Raw genomic sequence first — 20,520 nt, forward strand, 5'->3', positions numbered from 1 at the left:
ATTCCAACGACATAAATGCAGGGAAGCTAATAGCAGTGTTGCTGCTAGGTGCTGTTTTTCAGTGTTAAGGCACTTGATTTGGCGGAGCTGCTTGCGGCCCAAATGTGTGATCTTGCTAGGTGATGTGATGGTGATTGGTTCAAGGTGCCGGATTAGCTTAGAAAGCTTCTGCATTCAAGATCCCTGGCAAAGTTTATCTGCAATTTGTCATGCAGCTATCTAATACTCTTTCCAGTTTGAGAGGAGTAAACACTGGGCTTTTCTCGCTTAACAGTCTTCCTTGGTTATGCTAAACGTATACACCTCCATGCATCCCTTTCAAACATCACTCAACCAGAAAAGCAAGGAACAAAACCCGGCTGCGAACAAAGTGCTTAGGAGCGAGCAGTCATGTCAGAGGCAGCAGCACACAGCTCTGGCTGCCTCTCCTTCTGCTGCATGGAAAAGATGGGGAGTTTGAAGTCTGAACGGAAGTTGTGCCAACTGGCAGGACTCTTTGCCTCTTCTCCTGCAGAGAAGCTTGTCAGACAGAACAAAACAAGCCTCTTTCATTGCAGGCTAGGGCAGACAGACACATTCACAGCAGCAGGGTGATTCCCTCCTGCCGGTTATTTTGGGTTCTTTAATGTTTTATATCTTCCAGGGGAGAGGGGGAGTAGAAACAAAAGGAAATCACTAAGTTGATAATTTCTTAATGCTACAAGTTGTCCTACAACAGCAGAGAGCACATGGTTCCTCAGAGACTATACTTCTGCAGTGGCATTGCATTGAGTGAGGAGGGCAGACTGAGGGAGACCGCAAGCCTGCCAAGACTCAGCATCATTTTGTATACATCTCACTGCCTGCTGGTTGCCTGACTGTCACTACCCCAGCATCCCACGTGTTCCAACTTTTCCCTCCAGCCGTTGCAACCTCACCCCGTTTTGGATGGTTTCTGAGCTGACTGGGCATCTGGTCCTCTTCTTCTCTAGTTTTTAGGCTTTCCTTCCATTCGTTGTCTTAGCTAGGCAAAGTATCTTCAGACAGCCAGATCTTCAGTGCCAGAAAGGACAATGAGGTCAGCTGCCCTTCATCCTGAGAAGACACTGCTACCATCTTTGTGTTCCATCTCCGCTTCGGCCACATTGCAGCAGCCACAAGTTGCTACAGTCAAAGGCTGCTTAAGTAAGGGTGGATATGTTGTTTTCAGCCTGGGGGCCACATTCCCTTCTAAGCAACCTTCCAGGGTCCACTTGCTGGTGGTGGGTTGGGCCAGAGGGGAAAGGAAGCAAAGCAATAAATATGAATTTTGCTTTTGTCCAGTAGACTAGCTTCTACTCACATATTCCATCCAGGCTAGCAAGAGTCATTATAAGAATCCAAGGGACCGTTCCAGGCAATAAAATGCACTCAATGAAGGGTGTGGCCTCAGGATAGGGGGTCTGGGGGTCCCAAGGGCCATATAGAGAGGCCTGGGGCCCACATACTACCACCCTTGTATTGAAGCAAGCAGGGGCTCCTTTAAGGGTTACCTGAAGGAAGTCAAACCCCCATTTTAGGTTGGCTGTTGAAGGAACATTCAGGTACCACTAGGAGCTCTCCATGACACTACTTTCCCACTCTGTTTATTGGAGACATGACCCTGCTTTTTAAAAACACATGCATAGGAATAAGGGGGGGGGGATAATGGGCAATGGAGCTCACATATCTATTAAGCACAGTTTGATGTGATGATCCTATCATTGTCAATTAACAGTGGTTGGATTTTCCAACTAACAGTAATTCACATTCTATCCAGTGAGTGCTCTGTGCTCAGTCTCTGGAGTTAGCTCAGTTGGTTAGAGCGTAGTGCTGATAATGCCAAGGTTGCGGGTTCAGTCCCCATACAGGCTACCTGCATAGTCCTTCATTGTAGGGGGTTAGATGACCATCAGGGTCTCTTCCAATGCTACAATTCTATGTTGCTGAGCTTTTGGGGTGGGGGGCAGGATCATGCAATCAACCAGGATTGACCTAGAACATCCAGCAATCAGTCGGTAGTTCACGATAGACCTGTTGGACATCCCTGGTTTAGGAAATAGAAAAGGACTCATTCAGAGCATTAAATTCAGTGTATGTTATACTATAGAATTCACCATCCCATTTCTTTGGGAATTTAGCTATATAAGAACCACAAATTCATTATGCTGTATGCTAGCAGTGGGGAACCTCTGGACCATGTGCCCAGGGAGAGTCCAAACTGCACCCACCTGCCCACCTGTAACTTCAGGTGTAGGGCACATAAACATGTGGCTGGGATCAGCTGCAAGCAGACTCCAAAGGGTCCATGTCCATCAGCTGATTGGCATTGAAAGTGAACTCACTGGAAGAACCACGGTCAGTGCCAGTCACCTGAGTGGGGACCCCCTTTGAAGTCAAACAGGTGATTGGCACTGACCGTGGACTTTCTTCTCAGTGGCTATGAACTGAAGAGTGCTGAGATAAGTTCCCCTGAAGATGATGCAACACCTGATTTGCGCTGATGGCACAGGAGCACAGTGCAGGACAACTTGCATTGAGAGGAAGCCCCCTGTGTTTGACAGATGGAGGGCCCAATCCACTTGCCTGTGGGGTTGGGGGGTGTAAGGTTCCAGCCAGATCCAGTTCCCTACTCCCTTCTATAAGCAAATGATCACCTGAGACTCTACCTACATCAAGCATTTAGAGCTAACATTTTGATACAATGGGAGGCATTGGGTGGCACCCCAGTCATTGTGCAGCTGCAAAATCATGCTTATTGGATTTATCTCTCCATAACAAAGATTTGTTATTGGAGTCAACAAGGTCTCTGTCCTTGAAATCTGGTTTTATGGAAGCAGTAACAGCAAGCTATTTTTCCATCTGCCAATCTCCCCAGTGACCTTTAAGAAATTAATTATTTGTTATCCTGTTCCTCACAAAGAGATATTATTAAACAAGCAGCAAATTGCCATCAGAAAGATGGGACCTCTGTTTTGTTTAGCAGCTTCAGTGCCGAAGTCAAGGATCAGAAACACATACAGTGATGAGGACTTGGGGCTGTATTGTCAATATCTATTTTTTTCATCTGACACTGTAAACACATATGGCAGCAAATGCCTCTTCTTCCTGGGTAGCATTGCCTGAAAAGAATAGGGACATTTGTTCATAATCCTTCAGAAAATACCCTCTGATAATTCTACCACAAAGTACTGTACCCAAAGATACTATGTTAATTTTTTCTAGAACCTGAGAGCACGGTGACTAAGGCAACCCTCTAGGCTTCTCTCAGTGGCCCCAGGTACTCTCCCAAGCCATGTCCACTCTCCAGCAAAACCTCTTCTCCTCTTATAATCCTTTGTCAAGTGATTTCGCCTGGCAGGAATGTGTCCTTGAGCACTGATACTGCCATTGGCTGGTCTGGGTGGAGGGCATGTGCATGTGTGCAAGCAATATGTCAAAAGTAGTTTACTGTTCAAAGACAATTTTACAATGGTTGCATTTGCTCCTGTCTACCCCTGACCTGTGGCTTTCAGAAGGGAATGTGGCCATTGACCTGAACAGGGTTTCCCCTCCCCTGATCTATTGCCTGCTTCAAACATGAGGCTTAAAGATGCTCTACAGGGTAAGGTTGTAGCAGCTGTTGGCTATTTCAGGTACTAACTAAAAGACTGCTACTCCAGGCTATTTCTTCATCAATGCTGGAGCCTTTACAGTGCTAGAAGGATAGGAAGGACCTGCTACCTTCTTTCTTTCGGTTGCTGCATTCATGAAGGATCTGTGTGGTGATGGAGAAGGAGAAGCAGTGTAGAGATAGGCTCTCCAGCTGACTTTGGTTCCTGCCAGATTCAACAATACTTCCATTTGGAGACACTTGTAGGACACCTATGCAATCTGGGCCCTTTGACGTACATTAATGCAAAACCTGATATCATAGTATCTAGTGCAAAGTTGGGCTGTTTATTTAATTTCCCCTATGCCCACCTAAAAAAATAATTTGAAATCGTAGAGTTGGAAGGTACCCCAAGGGTCATCTAGTCCAACCCCTTGATCTGCAGGTGGTTTACACCTGGGATATGCACTGTTCTTCAGATAATGATACAGCTTAATAAGAGAATGTTCCACTGGCAGAAACTGCTCTTTGCCATTGCAGAATGTCTCTACATAAGAGAATACACCTTCCATGGAAAAAGGCAGCAGTGTGACTCTTTCCACATTCTGTGTACAATATGTCTGGCACTGGCGAGACAATGTTGTTATTTTCTCCCCCTTCCCACTGTGCTGGCATCCTGGTTGAGTTCATTATTCAGTCTCTTTCATTTCCTCGGTGTGTTTTTGTTAAGACCCTGACCCAATTTCAGCCTCATTAGAAGCATGCTTTGGGGGTTGTGTACACATACACACACACTAAAAAAAATGTACAAAACTGAATTTTAAATTTAGATTGGGCTGAGCTTATTCCTAGGGATGATTTGTTTTGTGGATGGGGATGTTGAGTTATTGCAATATTGAGGTGCACTCATCTTGCACATGAACACATTAGCCATTGTGGCCATCTCTTCCTAAGGCTGCATGGTGTGCCAAGAGATGAGAGATCTGTTGTCCTCCAAGAAAGTATGCTGCGTATGATTGGTCATGTAGCTTCATCTCAGTGTTCTGGCACTTTTGAGAGTGAAGCTGCATGGAATCAATATCCAGCACAGCTTTGAGCCCCAAAGCACGGATGGAAATTGCACCAGTCTTTGCTTATCTCTGAAATCCCTCCATGCCAAGTCTTAAAAGTCCAAGAGGTAGGACTTGGTGAACATTTTCATGACTGCAGTAAGGGGCCCCTTTTAAAATACTTTCCCACAGTGTCCTGGAAATGATATTACAATGTTCATGTGAGGCAGAGAATGCACAGCAATATATGGAATTAATTTAAAATATTCTAAAAACAAACACATACCCTCTCAGTTAATAGTTTCAAGGTTGCCAGGAGCAGCACCTTCCAAACATCAAATGTCTGGGAAAGTTTCAAAGCCCTCCTGGATATTTATAATGAGGGAGATGGATGAAATTCACCAGGAAAAGATTTCCACACATGAGGAGCTGCCACTGAGAAGGCCCTGTTGGAGGTCTGTGACATCTGGGCAGGGGCAGTTGTTGTTTCAAACATGCCTCTTCCTTCTTTATTGAAGCAGCAGCAATGGGAGGAGCAGATTCCACAAATCATAGCATCATAGATGTGTAGGTTAGCAGAGTCCCAATGTCTTCCCCTGAGTTTGTGGAAGTCCCACAGTTTTCCAGCACTGGTTGTGTTATGTTTTGTAGCTGGGGAAATGTGACTACCCCTTCTTCTTCAGTTAGCTTATTGAATTTAATGGACAGGCGGAATATAGTTTTGCAGTTGACATTAGTGCTATTTATTGGACATTATCTGTGACATGATTTAATGAGTAGTGATGAATTCATACAACGCTAAGTTTAGGGGCTGTCTATATTTAAGATTTAAACTTTGCCCGGTCATTGCAGGAACTTTGATTTGCTTTGCGGTTGTTGTTGTTGTTGTTGTTGTTTAATTGTTGTTGCCACTGTGCTCCCCTCCTGTGCAAAGCCAGCACTAGAGTGGGTGTTCAGCCCCCATTATTTTAAAATTAATATTGCAAACAACCATTTGGTTATTGCTGCACAACAAGTATGCCTACATAGATTACATTGGGGGGTAGGGGGTAGGGAGTTGGATATTTCCCTACCAGATCCAGATGGAGCTTGAGACCATTATGCACATAAAACAAACTATAAAACATGGCTGATTCTCACTGTGTGGAGGGGCTCCAGATTTCAGCACCATGGAGAATGGTGCTTTGGTTGGTTCCTTGCTTTCCCTTCAAATTACTCATTCTGCTACCCCCCTCGCCCAACCGAATGTCTTTCCTGAGATGTTTATCACTGTGACATGGTGTGTGTGTGTTTTATGGCACTCTAAATCACTTCAGAGCAAATGGAGAGTGTGTTAATGTTGCTGATTTATTTTGCCAGGTCTGCCGTAATTTCCTTGCTACCTAATTATAGGGTTCAGATTCATTTACTCTACACATAATGTTTACTGAAGCCATATGTTCCCATGTTATGGAAGACTATATGCCACTTCCTTGAGCATTAACCATGGATGGCTTTCACGAAAGGTTGTTAGTTAGTTTGTTTGTCCACCACAGGCCATGTCTCTTGTTCCTTTGCACACCTTGAGACAGCACTCTGGGTCTCCCCATCAAAGCAAGCTCGCAAATGCCGCTGCTCACAAGTTCTGCTCATGAGCTCCCAGAAGCTGGAATCAGCTGAATAGAACTGCTGCTGGCTGCTAGCTCCTCCTGCAACCCACTTCTTTACTCAGCCATATATCTGTATGGAAGTAGTGCTGCTGTTGTGGCCCACCTTACATCAGGCCATGGCCCAGAAGCAAGTACCAACACACCTGTTGAAGATCATTGGCTTAGACCACTCAGAGCACTGTAGGATCCATTGCTAGAAGCAGCCAGAATCACTTTTGTGGAGGATGAGCTTGGCCAAGATTGAATCAGTGGCCGACCCTTGTCTGAGTTGTTCTACCTCCTTGCTACTGCTAATCCTGCCCAGTCACTAACCCTCCTCCCCTGGGAATCTTCTGCCAGGAGGAGAAAGCAAGGCAAACAGAAGCCCCTGCTCCCTCTTCTTACCCTCTGCCGTCAGCAGCAACAAGGAGGAGGAGGAGGAGGAGGAGGAGCAAGGCCACGGGTCTCTGGGAGTCAGCAGTTTGTCCAGTAGCACCTTAGAGACCAGCTAGGTTTGGCCTGGGTATAAGCTTCCGTGTGCATGCACACTTCTTCAGATACTACATGGGCATTCTACAGTAAATGAGTAGTGTCCACGTGGGGATCTGGGGCCAAAATCATGCCTGCTAGCGCTGTACATTCCTAAGGTTCATCCGTACAGGAGCCTTTGTGAGTATCCCTAGCATGTGAGCTATATCCATGGACATCCACAGAAAAGTTTGGTAAAGGTTCACCCCTCCCACCAGATGATTATTGTTTTCTTCCGATTCTCAGAATTTTGTTTCCTTTTAATGAAACTTCCTGACATTGATAAAATGTACAAACACTATTCCCCCCCTCAATTTTGGGGCAGTGGGTGTGCAGAAATTAATTCGTCCCCTCTTTCAGTGTTTTCTCCCCCCACCAGAAAAATTCCAGTGGGTGTATCTCCTTGCCATTGTCACCCCCACTCATTCTTCTGGGTCTAGTCTGCCTACAAGGGGAAAAGTGAGATGAGAAGGTTCCGTGGCTCCCTCATCTTTAGAACATTTGTTGTGGCTGCCAGTGTCTGTGTCCTGCAAAAACTGAGGGCACCAAGCCTATGCCTGTTGGGCTGCACATCCATAGGCAGGGATTTAGAATATGGGTGGTGTCCGGGAGTAGGGCCAACAAATATGATGAAGATGATTTCATTATTTATATGCCACTCATCTGACTTGGTTGCCCCAGCCACCCAACAAAATATTTTAAACACAGTAGAACATCAGCCATTCAAAACTTCCTTGAACAGGGCTGCCTTGAGATGTCTTCTAAAAGTCAGAAAGTTGTTTATTTCCTTGACATCTGATGGGACGGCATGCCACATGGAGGGCACCACTGTTGAGAAGGCCCTCTGCCTGGTTCCCTGTAACCTCACATCTCGCAGGGAGGGAACCACCAGAAGACTCTTGGAGGAGGACCTCAGTCCACCTCAACACACACAATTGTCCATTCTATCAGTATAGGGAAGGTTCAAGTGCTCTGCCACTGAAGCTATCTTCTTCCCCTAATTACATCTGTCAGTTTTCATAATGAGAAACATTCATTCCCATCGAATAAAATAATAATAATAATAATAATAATAATAATAATAATAATAATAATAATAAATTTTATTTATATCCCGCCCTCCCCAGCCGAAGCCGGGCTCAGGGCGGCTAACAACACTAAAATAGTGCAACATTATAAAAACATCATAAGAATTAATTAAAATCAGAATTGATGGCAACCATATTGTAAAGATTGCCAAAGGAGGGAGTCAGGCTGTGCCCCAACCAAAGGCCTGGTGGAATAGCTCTGTCTTGCAGGCCCTGCGGAAAGATGTCAAGTCCTGCAGGGCCCTTGTCTCTTGTGACAGAGCGTTCCACCAGGTTGGAGCCGCAGCCGAAAAAGCCCTGGCTCTAGTTGAGGCCAGCCTAACCTCTCTGAGGCCTGGGACCTTCAAGATGTTTTTATTTGAGGACCGTAAGTTCCTCTGTGGGGCATACCAGGAGAGGCGGTCCCGTAGATACGAGGGTCCTAGGCCGTATAGGGCTTTGAAGGTTAAAACCAGCACCTTAAACCTGATCCTGTACTCCACCGGGAGCCAGTGCAGCTGGTATAGCACCGGATGAATGTGATCTCGCAGCGAGGACCCCGTAAGGAGTCTCGCTGCGGCATTCTGCACCCGCTGGAGTTTCTGGGTCAGTCTCAAGGGCAGCCCCACGTAGAGCGAGTTACAATAATCCAGTCTGGAGGTGACCGTCGCGTGGATCACAGTGGCTAGGTGAGGGCGAGAGAGGTAAGGGGCCAACTGCTTAGCTTGGCGGAGATGAAAAAATGCCGCCTTTGTTATAGCTGTAATCTGCGCCTCCATAGAGAGGGAGGTATCGAAGATTACACCCAAACTCTTGACGGACGGTGCTGGCACTAATTGCACCCCCGCAAGAGATGGGAGTTGCCCCCTCAATCCCATATCGTCCCGTCCCAGCCAGAGGACCTCTGTCTTCGAAGGATTTAACTTCAACCGGCTCCCACGTAACCATCCAGCCACAGCTTCCAAGCATCTGGTCAGTGTGTCTGGGGCCGAGTCAGGATGGCCATCCATCAACAGATAGAGTTGGGTGTCATCAGCATACTGATGGCAGCCCAGCCCAAAACTCCGGACAAGCTGGGCGAGGGGGCGCATAAAGATGTTAAAAAGCATCGGGGAGAGAATCGCACCCTGAGGCACTCCACACACCAAGGAGTGGCGGGATGACAGTTCCCCCCCAAGCGCCACCCTCTGTCCCCGACCAGAGAGAAACGAGCGCAGCCATTGAAGGACTGTGCCCTGGATCCCCACGTCGGCGAGGCGGTGGTCCAGAAGTTCGTGATCGACCATGTCGAAAGCTGCTGACAGATCTAGAAGAATCAGCAGCCCCGACCCGCCTCGATCCAGCTGTCTACGAAGATCATCTGTTAGGGCGACCAGAGCCGTCTCGGTCCCATGACCAGCGCGGAAGCTGGACTGGAATGGATCCAGAGCCAATGTTTCATCCAGAAACCTACCAAGCTGTTCAGCAACCACTGAAAGTGAGACTGGGAAAGTGGAAATTTTCCACTTGTCTCCTAGGGGCTGGCAAGTGTTTTTTTGGAACCTTTTGATGTACGGTGCTCCCTTAACCTTCCCAGCGCTTACCACAGTCAATACCTTGATTAACGCTAATGCTTAGCTTGGCTAACTGCAGGCGCCGGCCGCCATTTGGAGCAATTAGTAAATATTTAATAAATCCCCTTAGTTTCAATATCTTTTTATGGGGCTGCATCAGCCATAAAGCACACCCAGAGCTGTTTGGTGCTGGATCCCTGGCCGTGTTGCATCATTTTGTGGTGACAGTTATAGCAGTATTCAGCTTGTGGACTCTGCTGAACAGTGGTGGCCGGGGCAGGGGGTGGTTTCAAGAATGAAATCTGTGTGTGCCACTTAAACATGGAAAGTTCTGTAACCTCGGTTATTTGTGCCAATATGCCCAGCTACTCTCCTTAAAATAATTTGTTATAGATTAGTCATTTTTGAAGAAGCGTACATGTTTGGAAACCAGCTGCCTGTGTAGCAAGAGGAACAAGCACAAAAATGAAGTTCCAACCAAGAAGCCCTGCTTGTGTAGAAACCCTAAATTATTTCAGGTAGGATTCAGGCAGCTAGATTATCTCCCCACCCCTCCATTGTGAGTTAATTTGTCGGTCACAAAAACCACGAAGTTCCAAATTCCGAAACAATTGGAATTAGATTATCTGAAGGAGTCTATCAGTAATGGACATTGCAACCAATGCTCACGGCATTTAACCAGTGCTGGATTTATGTATAAGCTAAACAAGCTATAGCTTAGGGTCCCGCCAAAAAATGTAAAGGGGGAAAAATGGGATGTACATTTCCAAAATATAATATAAAAAAACAAATAAAATAAAACCTACATACAGCAGCAGTGTTTTGCTTTGTGTTGTGTAGGCTCCTATGATGTAAGTAATGGCCCCTACCTGCTAGCCTGTTCTCTAAAATATCACTGGTTTGCTCATTTCTATATCTATTACTTTGATAAAATACATATTTTGTTGTGCAAATGGCTTTAGATACCTATTAGGTCCCTAAATTACCATATAGCATATATTCAACACAAGAAAAAACAGTGACAATTTGTTGTTGACAAAGGACAGCTGGACATATAAAGGGTCCCATTACCTTCAGTAGCTTAAAGTAAAGGTAAAGGTACCCCTGCCCGAGCGGGCCAGTCTTGACAGACTCTGGGGTTTGTGCGCCCATCTCACATCTATAGGCCGAGGGCCAGCGCTGTCCGGAGACAATTCCGGGTCACGTGGCCAGCGTGACAAAGCTGCATCTGGCGAGCCAGAGCCGCACACGGAACGCCGTTTACCTTCCCGCTGGTAAGCGGTACCTATTTATCTACTTGCACCCAGGGGTGCTTTCGAACTGCTAGGTTGGCAGGCGCTGGGACCGAGCAGCGGGAGCGCACCCCGCCGCGGGGATTCGAACCGCCGACCTTTCGATCGGCAAGCCCTAGGCGCTGAGGCTTTTACCCACAGCGCCACCCGCGTCCCTTCAGTAGCTTAGGGCCTCATCAAACCTAAATCCAGCCCTGCATTTAACCTTAAAGGTAAAGGGACCCCTGACTGTTAAGTCCAGTTGCGAACAACTCTGGGGTTGCGGCGCTCATCTCGCTTTACTGGCCAAGGGAGCCGGCATTTGTCCGCAGACAGCTTCCAGGTCATGTGGCCAGCATGACTAAGCCGCTTCTGGCGAAACTAGAGCAGTGCACGGAAACGCCATTTGCCGTTTACCTTCCCGCTGGAGCAGTACCTATTTATCTACTTGCACTTTGACGTGCTTTCAAACTGCTAGGTTGGCAGGAGCGAGGGACCGAGCAATGGGAACTCACCCCATCACAGGGATTTGAACCACCTACCTTCTGATCAGCAGGCCCTAGGCTCAGTGGTTTAGACCACAGCGCCATCTGCGTCCCTTGCATTTAACCTTAGGAACATAGAAAGCTGCCCTGACACTGACTCAGACTATTGGCCCATGTAGCTTGGTATTGCCTACGCTGACTGGCAGTGACTCTCCAGGGTGTCAGGCAGGAGACTTCACCAGCCCTAGCTGGAGATGCTAGGGATTGAAACTGGGACTTTCTGCATGCAAAGAGGCTGCCCTACCACTGAGCCTTAGCCCTTCTCGATGGATAATTGTGGGAGCCCACCTTTTCCTTGATGGTTAACTTCTAGCCGCCCAATAAGTGCTTTGGCTCTAAGTCCCACTTCTTGCATACCCTCCAACATTTCTCCTATAAAAATAGGGACATCCCATTCCATAATGATAATTTTACGATTTATACCCCACACATCTGACTGGGTTGCCCCAGCCACTCTGTGCTGCTTCCAACATATATAAAAGTGTAATAAAACTTTAAACATTTAATAAAACACTTCCCTATACCGGATTGCCTTCAGACTCCTTGGGGGTTGGATAACCCCATACCCTCCAACATTTCTCTGATGAAAATAGGGTTGTCCTACCATACCCTCCAACATTTATCCAATGAAAATGGGGGCATCCTAAGTAAAAGTGAGACATTCTGGGATCAGACAGAAACCGGGAAGGCTTCTCTAAACCAGGGATGTCCCTGGAAAATAGGGACACTTGGAGGGTCTATTCTTGGTCAATGTTGGGGGTGCAGCCAGTGATCTATATGTCCTTTTTGTGCTGTGTTTCAATTAAAATCCACCTTTGCATTGATTAAATCGCAGCACAAAAGAAATCCTTATGTAATAGTGCGACCGCACCAACACTGGTGCTTTTTTATGAGTTCCAATCAATTTTGGGGAAGGTCTGTAACACAGTGGCAGAGTATTTGCATGCAGAAGGTCCCAGGTTCAAGTCCTGGCATCTCCAGGTAGGGCTAGGAATGCCCTCCCTGCAGTCACGACCAGTCAGTGAAAACATTACTGAGCTAGATTGTATATGCTGACATAGTATATGATTGCTGGAAAATGCAGGAGGGGAAAGAGCTATTGTGCCTGGGTTCTGCTGGTGGGTTTCCCACAGGTATCTAGTTGGCCACTTTGGGAACAGGATGTTCAATGTGATGAGTCAGTGGCATCTTGGACTGATTATAAGGCAATGTATAAATCTATTTTAAAAATAAAACCTGTAAATTAAGAGGAAATTATTACTGTTAATCAAATTTCTTTAGCTTCCCTTGAAATGCTTACAAATGCCCCACTGAATCTGGGATCTTCCAAATTTGCTTGTCAGTATTACCCACCTCATTCTGTCAGTAAGGAGTGGACCTGACGTACGACATGTCCGTTTTGTGCCTCTTCATGATCCACAGCTTTCTTTTTTAGTTCCTTGGCAAAAAATAAATAAATAAATATTTGTGTTATTTTATGAGCACAATTCCCAGATCTCCCCCGCACCTTCCAGCACAATACAGCCTTTGACTTGAAGGTACGGTTTCTGTCTCCAGATGTGATTAAGTTGCAGTGGAAAGGCTTGCTTCTGTTTGTGCCAATCAATATTTGATTGCGCCCACACAATAGCCAACACAAGTCATAGGGTTGTCAGTGGGTTCTCGAGACACCGCACACTAAACGGGTAAACATTGAAAGCAAAGCTGTTTGCAGCAGTTGCAAAGAAAGGTTTGGCAGACTTTTGTTAGTGGTGATCTCTGCAGCCCCGGGCACTTGGTGGAAATATGACAATCAGTGAGAGCCATAAGTCTTCTATTAAGTTATTAACTCTCCATAACAGAAATTGACAATTTAATTCCCTTTATGACAGCAAGCAGCAAACAGGTAATCTGCATGTAATAATAATAATAATAATAATAATAATAATAATAATAATAATAATTTATACATACATACATACATACCCCACCCATCTGGCTGCATTTCCCCAGCCACTCTGGGTGGCTCCCAACAAAATTTTAAAAATAGAATCAAACATTAAAAACTTCCCTAAACAGGGCTGCCTTCAGATGTCTTCTAAAAGTCAGATAGTTGTTTATTTCCTTGACATCTGATGGGAGGGAGTTCCACAGGGTGGGCACCACCACCGAGAAGGCCCTTTGCCTGGTTCCCTGTAACCACACTTCTTGCAGGGAGGGAACTGCCAGAAGGCCCTCAGAGCTGGACCTCAGTTTCCGGGCTGAACAATGGGGGTGGAGATGATCCTTCAGGTATATAAGATGATCCTTCAGGTATACGAGGCCGTTTAGGGCTTTCAAGATCAGCACCAACACTTTGAATTGTACTTAGAAACGTACTGTTTGTGTGCATATAAAAAGTGTCATTCTGAAGGCCAGTTTAACTTCTGAATGCAGTTAGAAGTGGGGCTGGTAAGAACTGCTGCTCAGTGGCGGAGCACGTAATTTTCATGTTGAAGACCCCAGGTTCAGTGTCTGGCATCTCCAGGTAGGGATGAGAGTTACCACACGTGCAGCTTTCTACGTTCTTGCAACTGGAAAGCCTACTATATAAAATTTCCAGTGCACCTCATCTTGTGTATTGTAGCCAGTTTGCAAAATCACTTTACAACAGGTTCAGTTGCACTGGGTGCGGAGCCTTAGGGGTTCTGCAGAGGGTGCCACAACTATGATTTAGAATGGAACACGAGAGGTAGTGGGTGCCAAATTTTGGTGTCACACAGGGCTCAGCTGAAATTTGAGGTCCTTAGGTCCGCCATGGAGTGAACTAGATGGACCAATGGTCTGATTCAGTATAAGGCAGCTTCCTATATTTCTGATGACAAAGTAGCCCAGAATGGGGCAGAGGGAGAAAGAGAAGCTTTCCCCTGCCAGCTCCCCACTGCCTAAACAGGACACAGAAACCTGCCCTCGTGATATGCCATTAATTGCTTTAGGTTAAAAGTATGGATATGTTATGTTGTTGTATAATGTGATATGGTGTTTGGGAAAATCCTGAGCCCCTTCCTGGTCACTTGGACACTTGGGAAAAAAAATAAAGTTGGTTGCTCAAGTGTATGCAATGCAGAGTGTTTATGCCCATCCTCCACCACGACTGCTGCAGGCAAACTCCGGCAAATGTTTTCCGCTGGGGAAGCTGCATAATGAATTGGAATACACCTGACTTGAATCAGTATTGCATGTCATTTGTACTTAATAGTAAACGTGGTAATAATATTTAGCATTTATATAAGGGATTTCAAGGGTTTTCTGTCATACATCAGCTGAGTAATCCTTTCAAAGCTCTTGCAAGGCAAGTCAATATTGATTATCCTCATATTACAAATGGGGGGGGGGAGGAGAGAGGTGGGGCTCAGGCTGTGCAAATAGCTGCTTGCTTACACCCCCTTCAAGAGTCAGGGGCTGCTGCACAATCTGATTATGTATTTTTCCGTGAGATTTCTTGCCTACACTGTGAGGTCCCAGGGCAGGTTACAACAATACCATCAGGTGCTGATAGAATCAAGGGAAGGGGGTTGTAAAATTATTAAAATAAGTAAGGACTTCCCAGGTCATACTCTTAGCCACTACGAACACAGCATGGTGTTTTGTATACTGCCCACTTCTTTATGGAGCTGGTGATAGCACCTGCTGGTCATGGTTCCAGCAGGAGATATGAGTGTGAGTGGACCATTACCACCAGATAGATGCCTTTGTGCTTCCTGGCAGATGACACTGGGGACACAATAGCAGAGGTGGTAAGGAGAGCAAGTGGTCTAGAGATGGGCATTGTTCCTGTGTGGAGTTCTCTGTGGAACTCTGTATTTCCCCTCAAAACAACTGTTCTCCTCCAAACACATTCCCCATGCTCACTTGTTGGAGTGGACCTGTGGATGCTGATGCCAAAATGAATTAGTAAGCCTCCAAGGTGTCACAAGTCTGTTTTCTTTCTTTCTTTCTTTCTTTCTTTCTTTCTTTCTTTCTTTCTTTCTTTCTTTCTTTCTTTCTTTCTCTGCCAGTGACTAGCTTTGCTGGCCTTAAGGAAGAATTGCAAGAGGAACCTGGTCTTTGTTGCAATGCATGGGTGGGTGGGTGAATAAGATTAGCTTTCGAACAGTTATTTACATTGATGAATGGCCCTAATTGGATAGAATAGACTGGTTCTGCTGAGCTAATACCTTTGAATATCTTGTCTGGGGCAATTAATATTCCCTTGTCACGCATCCGTTCAAGCTATTAGAAGAACGCCTTATGTTCACACTCCTGTCACATTTAACAAATGATTTTGTCAAGACATTCCTTATAGGCTATTGTTGATAGATTGCTAAATTTTTGGTATCCCATTACATATGTAAAAGCTGTTAACTGTACCTTTCAACATGCATACAAGGGCACTTCAAAAGCTCAATTCACAAAGACATGACACTTGTTTGCATGAGAGTGCAAATCAAATTTTCTTCTGATAGAACTTGGGTTAATCTAGTGTAGAGAAGTGAAAAGAAGATGTGCTGATATATATTTTTTGGTAAAGAAATTGTACAAAGTAGCCTCTCTCTCTCTCTGTCTCTCTCTCTTTAGAACAAAACCTATGGGTGATATGCAGCTATGTTTTACTTAGAGTAGTCCCATTAAAATTAATGGACTTCATTTAGTCATGTTCCAGAATTCCCATGGATCTACTCTAAGTAGACAAAGGTCAAGGACCCCTGGACGGTTAAGTCCACTCAAAGGTGACTATGGGGTTGCAGTACTCATCTCACTTTCAGGCCGAGGAAGCCAGTGTTTGCCCACAGACAGCTTTCCAGGTCATGTGGCCAGCATGACTAAACCATTACTGGTGCAACGGGACACTGTGATGAGTGCCAGAGCACATGGAAACACTGTTTACCTTCCCGCCACAGTGGTACCTATTTATCTACTCATGCTGGTATGCTTTCGAACTGCTAGGTTGGCAGGAGCTGGGACAGAACAACAGGAGCTCATCCCATCACGCAGATTTGAACTTCCGACCTTCTGATCAGCAAGCCCAAGAGGCTCAGTGGTTTAGACCACAGCATCACCTGTTCACTTTACCTCTACTCTAAGTAAAACATAGCAAACTGAAGTTGAGTGATTCCAATTGCATGTTGGAAATGTGACCCAATGGTCACCCTAACTTTCATATTATAGTGTCACCCGCATAATGAGCCACAGTTTGTTTTTTGCTGCTGTGTCACACTGCTGACTCACATCAAGCTTGTGGTCTAGTAAGACCCCTAGATTCTTTTCACATGGCAATTCAGGTGTCCCTTGTTCATGCCTAAGTGCAAAACCTTTCATTTGTCCCTATTGAAAATCATTTTGCTAGTTTTGACCCAGTTCTTCAATCTACTTAGGTCATCATGAATCCTGATTCTATCTTCTGCGGCATTGGCTACTCCTCCCAGTTTGGTGTCATCTGAAAATCTGATGAACACCCCCTCAATATCTTCATCCAAATCATTTATAAAAATGTTGAACAACAATGGGCCCAGCTAAAATTGTTGACATCAAACTTCTTATCCAGCAAATCATCACTATCTGCCAAATGCCTGAGAATATAAGTGTTTTCTTGGTGTAGAAAATATGTTAATGATGGTGCCAGATGGACCTCACTGAGGAGAGTATTCCACAAATGGGGAGCCACAAATGAAAATGTTCCCCCCTTTGTTTCCATCCTCTAAACCTGCCTCAGAGAAGACAACCAGACAATTGCCTCAGATGAAGAACTAAGGGTCCCGCTAGGTTCATACCAAAAGAGGTGGTGTTTTATTCTGTTTTTGTCTTTTAATAAAAACTTTTTATCACTTTGGTGTGATAATGGTCCTTGATAGAGGATCGGATTAGTAAGTGTAGACTAGCATGTTGATTTCATTTGAAATCAAATTATTTTTAAAAAAGAAACGATTAGCATTGAATTTAACAGGTTGGGTTTTTTTAATCATCTGGTTTTATTGATGGAACCTCTGTAGAAGGGGAAGGAAGTACTGTATATGTAGCAAAAAAAAACACCCCTACATGTCTTTGAAAGCAAACTAAGAGGTTAAATGTGTGCACATACACACATACACACAAACAGCAGCCAAAATATCACTTAAAATAACAGCACCATTTTCTCTTGTGTCACTCTAGAAACTACACATTAGTCATACTTTGTCCCATTTTTTGTAAGGTAAGAAAAGATGATTGAATCCCTGGGACTGCTATAGTTCGGTGATCATGTAACACTCATTGCTTAGTGCATTTCCTTAAGGTTTGGGGGTATAATTCTTATTAAACATGAAAAGCTGTGCACTCAAAGCCAAGAGGCTTGGAGCCATGTAGCCTGAGGGTCTAACAAGAAATTAGTCTCATTTAATCATATATCTCTTGGGTGGACTGGAGGTCAATTAAGGCAATTGCTCTGGTTTGTAATCCACCACAGAATGTTTTAGCTAGGCAAGGTACACAGATTGCATTGGTGATTTCTATGGGGTTAACCACAATATATAGCTAGTGAAATTCAGCTAGGTAGAAATCTGGCTGATGTTGTTCTCATTTAAACCTTCTAGTCCTCAACATAGAAAGCCTCTCTGCCACTAACTGATCCCCGCTCCCTTATTCCTCTTCTCATGCTTTCCACTTTGTGCAACCTTATCTGCTTCCTCCCAGCTTTTTCTTCTATTCTGACTCACACAGAATAGTTGAAGTAGAAGGTAACTCGATTGATCATCTACCTCCATTAGCTGACCTCCATCCTCTGTTATCCTTTCCTCTCCTATTTTTCGGTGTCTCACTGTGGTTCTTAGGACAGAGACACACATGCTTTCTACTAATTCTGTCTTGCTGCAAAGCAGAGCCTACACTTTCTGTAAAACAAGCATCCCCACAATCATTTAATTCAATGGCTTCCAAACTTACTTTCTTCTTGAGAGTTTTGGTGGACCACTCAGTGGCGTAGCGTGGGGGGTGCAGGGGGGGGGCCGGCCGCACCGGGCGCAACATCTGGGGGTTAGGGGGTGCAAATCCATGGGTTAGGGGGCGCAAATCCACGGGCTAGGGGGCGCAAATTACTTGCCTTGCCCCGGGTGCTGACAACCCACGCTACGCCACTGGGACCACTTAAACATTCCCTCCCCCCCGCCCGTTGTAGCTATTGTAATGTTCTGTGCTAGGTGCTTTGTGGTTTTTAATTTTACTTTTATTGTTTCTTCTATTTCTTATACACTGTGTGTTATTGCGCTGGAATTCAAATTGTAATGCAACAAAATGCAATGTAAGAAATAAAAGAAGCAATAAAATACAATTAAAAATCGATATAGATGTTTCATGCAATGGGTGTTCCATCACCCATCTTCAACTACCAATCCACAGACATGTTGTGCACCACCTGAGCAAACCTCAGACCACTGGTGGCCCACAGACTATGGATGGGGAACCCCTAATTTATTCAACTCACCTGTACATATCCTGGGTCTCCTTATACAGTCGTACTTTGGATCATGAATGCCCTGGAACTCGGACGTTTTGGCTCCTGAACGCCGCAAACCCAGAAGTGATTGTTCTTTTGGAACGTGAACATCCAATGGGGCTTCTGTGGCTTCTGATTGGCTACAGGAGCTTCCTGCAGCCAATCAGGAGCCGCAATTTGGTTTTCAAATGTTTTGGAAGTCAAACCAACTTCTGGAACAGATTCCATTCGACTTCAAGATATCACTGTACATGTCAAATAGGGTCTCTAAGGGGATTCCAGCCCCCTTTCTACAGGCTGTGTGTGAGAGCTTGTGTTACATTATACCACCATAAGATTTCCTTTCTCAGACACCAAAATGTCTTGGGTTGTATTAAGGTCTGTAGCAGTGAGGATCAACCTTCCCTACAGGTTCCATGTTAAGAATTTCCTTTATTTTATCTTGACATCTTATACATTACACTCTCTTGATAACTACCCTGAACATTTTGAGACTGAGTGCTCAAAATGGAATGAATTTCATGAATAAGGCTTCAAGGGGATTTTTTTCTTAGTTGAAAGAAATCTGTGACCTGTCTCTGCCCTGGTCAGTGCTATCTACTTAATCAGCAACTTGGATTTTTTATTTTGTTTTTTACATTCAAGTTGGTTCCATTTGTTCTTAATGCAAAAAAATGAAGGGAAAGGCTAAAAACCTATTCTTACAATACCTTGGTAAGGGACGGCGAATGTATTTATAATGGCAAATGGTAGATCGATGTCGTCGGCACCATGTACAGATAAATGTTCAGCCGCTTACTGCTCTCTGCTTTCTTTTATCACAGCTCCGGAAAGCAGTGATGGATCATATATCTGATTCTTTCCTCGAGACCAACGTTCCATTACTGGTTCTCATTGAAGCAGCCAAGAGTGGTAATGAGAAAGAAGTGAAGGAATATGCTCAAGTGTTCCGCGAACATGCCAACAAGTTAGTGGAGGTAAGACGACAGTGCTCTAGCACCTTGCCTTGGCAGGAATGTGGCAAAACAGCAAAATGGTGTGTAAAAAAAGTAACTTGTGCAGCAAACATATATATAATACACTTACCCTGGAGCAATGCACTCAGCGGGACTTGCATCAAAATAGTTGCATACGCATTGCAGCTGCAAACTTTTAGGGTTTATCCTGAGCCACTATGTACTGTGAAGATAGTGGGGTTGTCATCAATAGTGGCAATGTTTGCACTTAACAGTTAGGTTGTGATTTGTTTTAGTCATGGTTTGTTCAACAAATCACGTGGATCCCATAGATGAGCAAACAAGCCACAGTTCTTGCTTCATTTCCCTGTAAACAGCAAGACTGCTTTGATTGGACATAATGCCAAAACAGAGTTTAAAAGCTATGGTTTGTAAGGCAACCACAAACCACAGCTTCACATCATGATTTGTTGCTAGAAAACAAGCCATATTTAGTCTACTGGATGTTCCAACAAGCCACACTTTGCCGAAACAAAACATGATTTAGCATTATATAGAAACCAGGACACAGTGTGTGTGTTTGATTTATTTTTTTTTACTTCAGGAGAGGAGATGTTTTAGGTTTCGCTTAGTTGAAATCTATTTACTTCCTCAGCTTAGCCCTATGGGGCCTTATATTTCACCACAAGCTTAAACTGCACCCAGTCGATTGAGGGCTAGCTCATATTTCCCGTGTCTTGTCAATAAATGCCTCCAATATCCACCAGTAGATTTCACTTAAATCTTTGCCAGCCAAGCAGTACAGCAGGGAGGCTGTCTGTACCAGGCACAGGGCCAAATAGATGTTCCAGTGCACTGTAGCTGACACA

The 20,520-nt window shown here is 44.9% G+C and overlaps 1 protein-coding gene across 4 annotated transcripts in view; it reads left to right on the forward strand.

Moving 5' to 3' along the window:
• CTNNA2 (catenin alpha 2) overlaps window positions 1-20,520 on the forward strand; it is a 417,182-nt gene that overhangs the window by 263,947 nt on the left and 132,715 nt on the right. For all 4 annotated transcript variants that reach the window (XM_082236383.1, XM_082236385.1, XM_082236384.1 and 1 more), the window contains one exon: window positions 19,520-19,672. In XM_082236383.1, the coding sequence (XP_082092509.1) occupies window positions 19,520-19,672 (153 nt within the window). The remainder of the gene's footprint in view (window positions 1-19,519; window positions 19,673-20,520) is intronic.

The sequence above is a fragment of the Podarcis vaucheri genome (assembly GCF_965113315.1).
Source record: "Podarcis vaucheri genome assembly, chromosome: 9".
Taxonomy (NCBI): Eukaryota; Metazoa; Chordata; class Lepidosauria; order Squamata; family Lacertidae; genus Podarcis; species Podarcis vaucheri.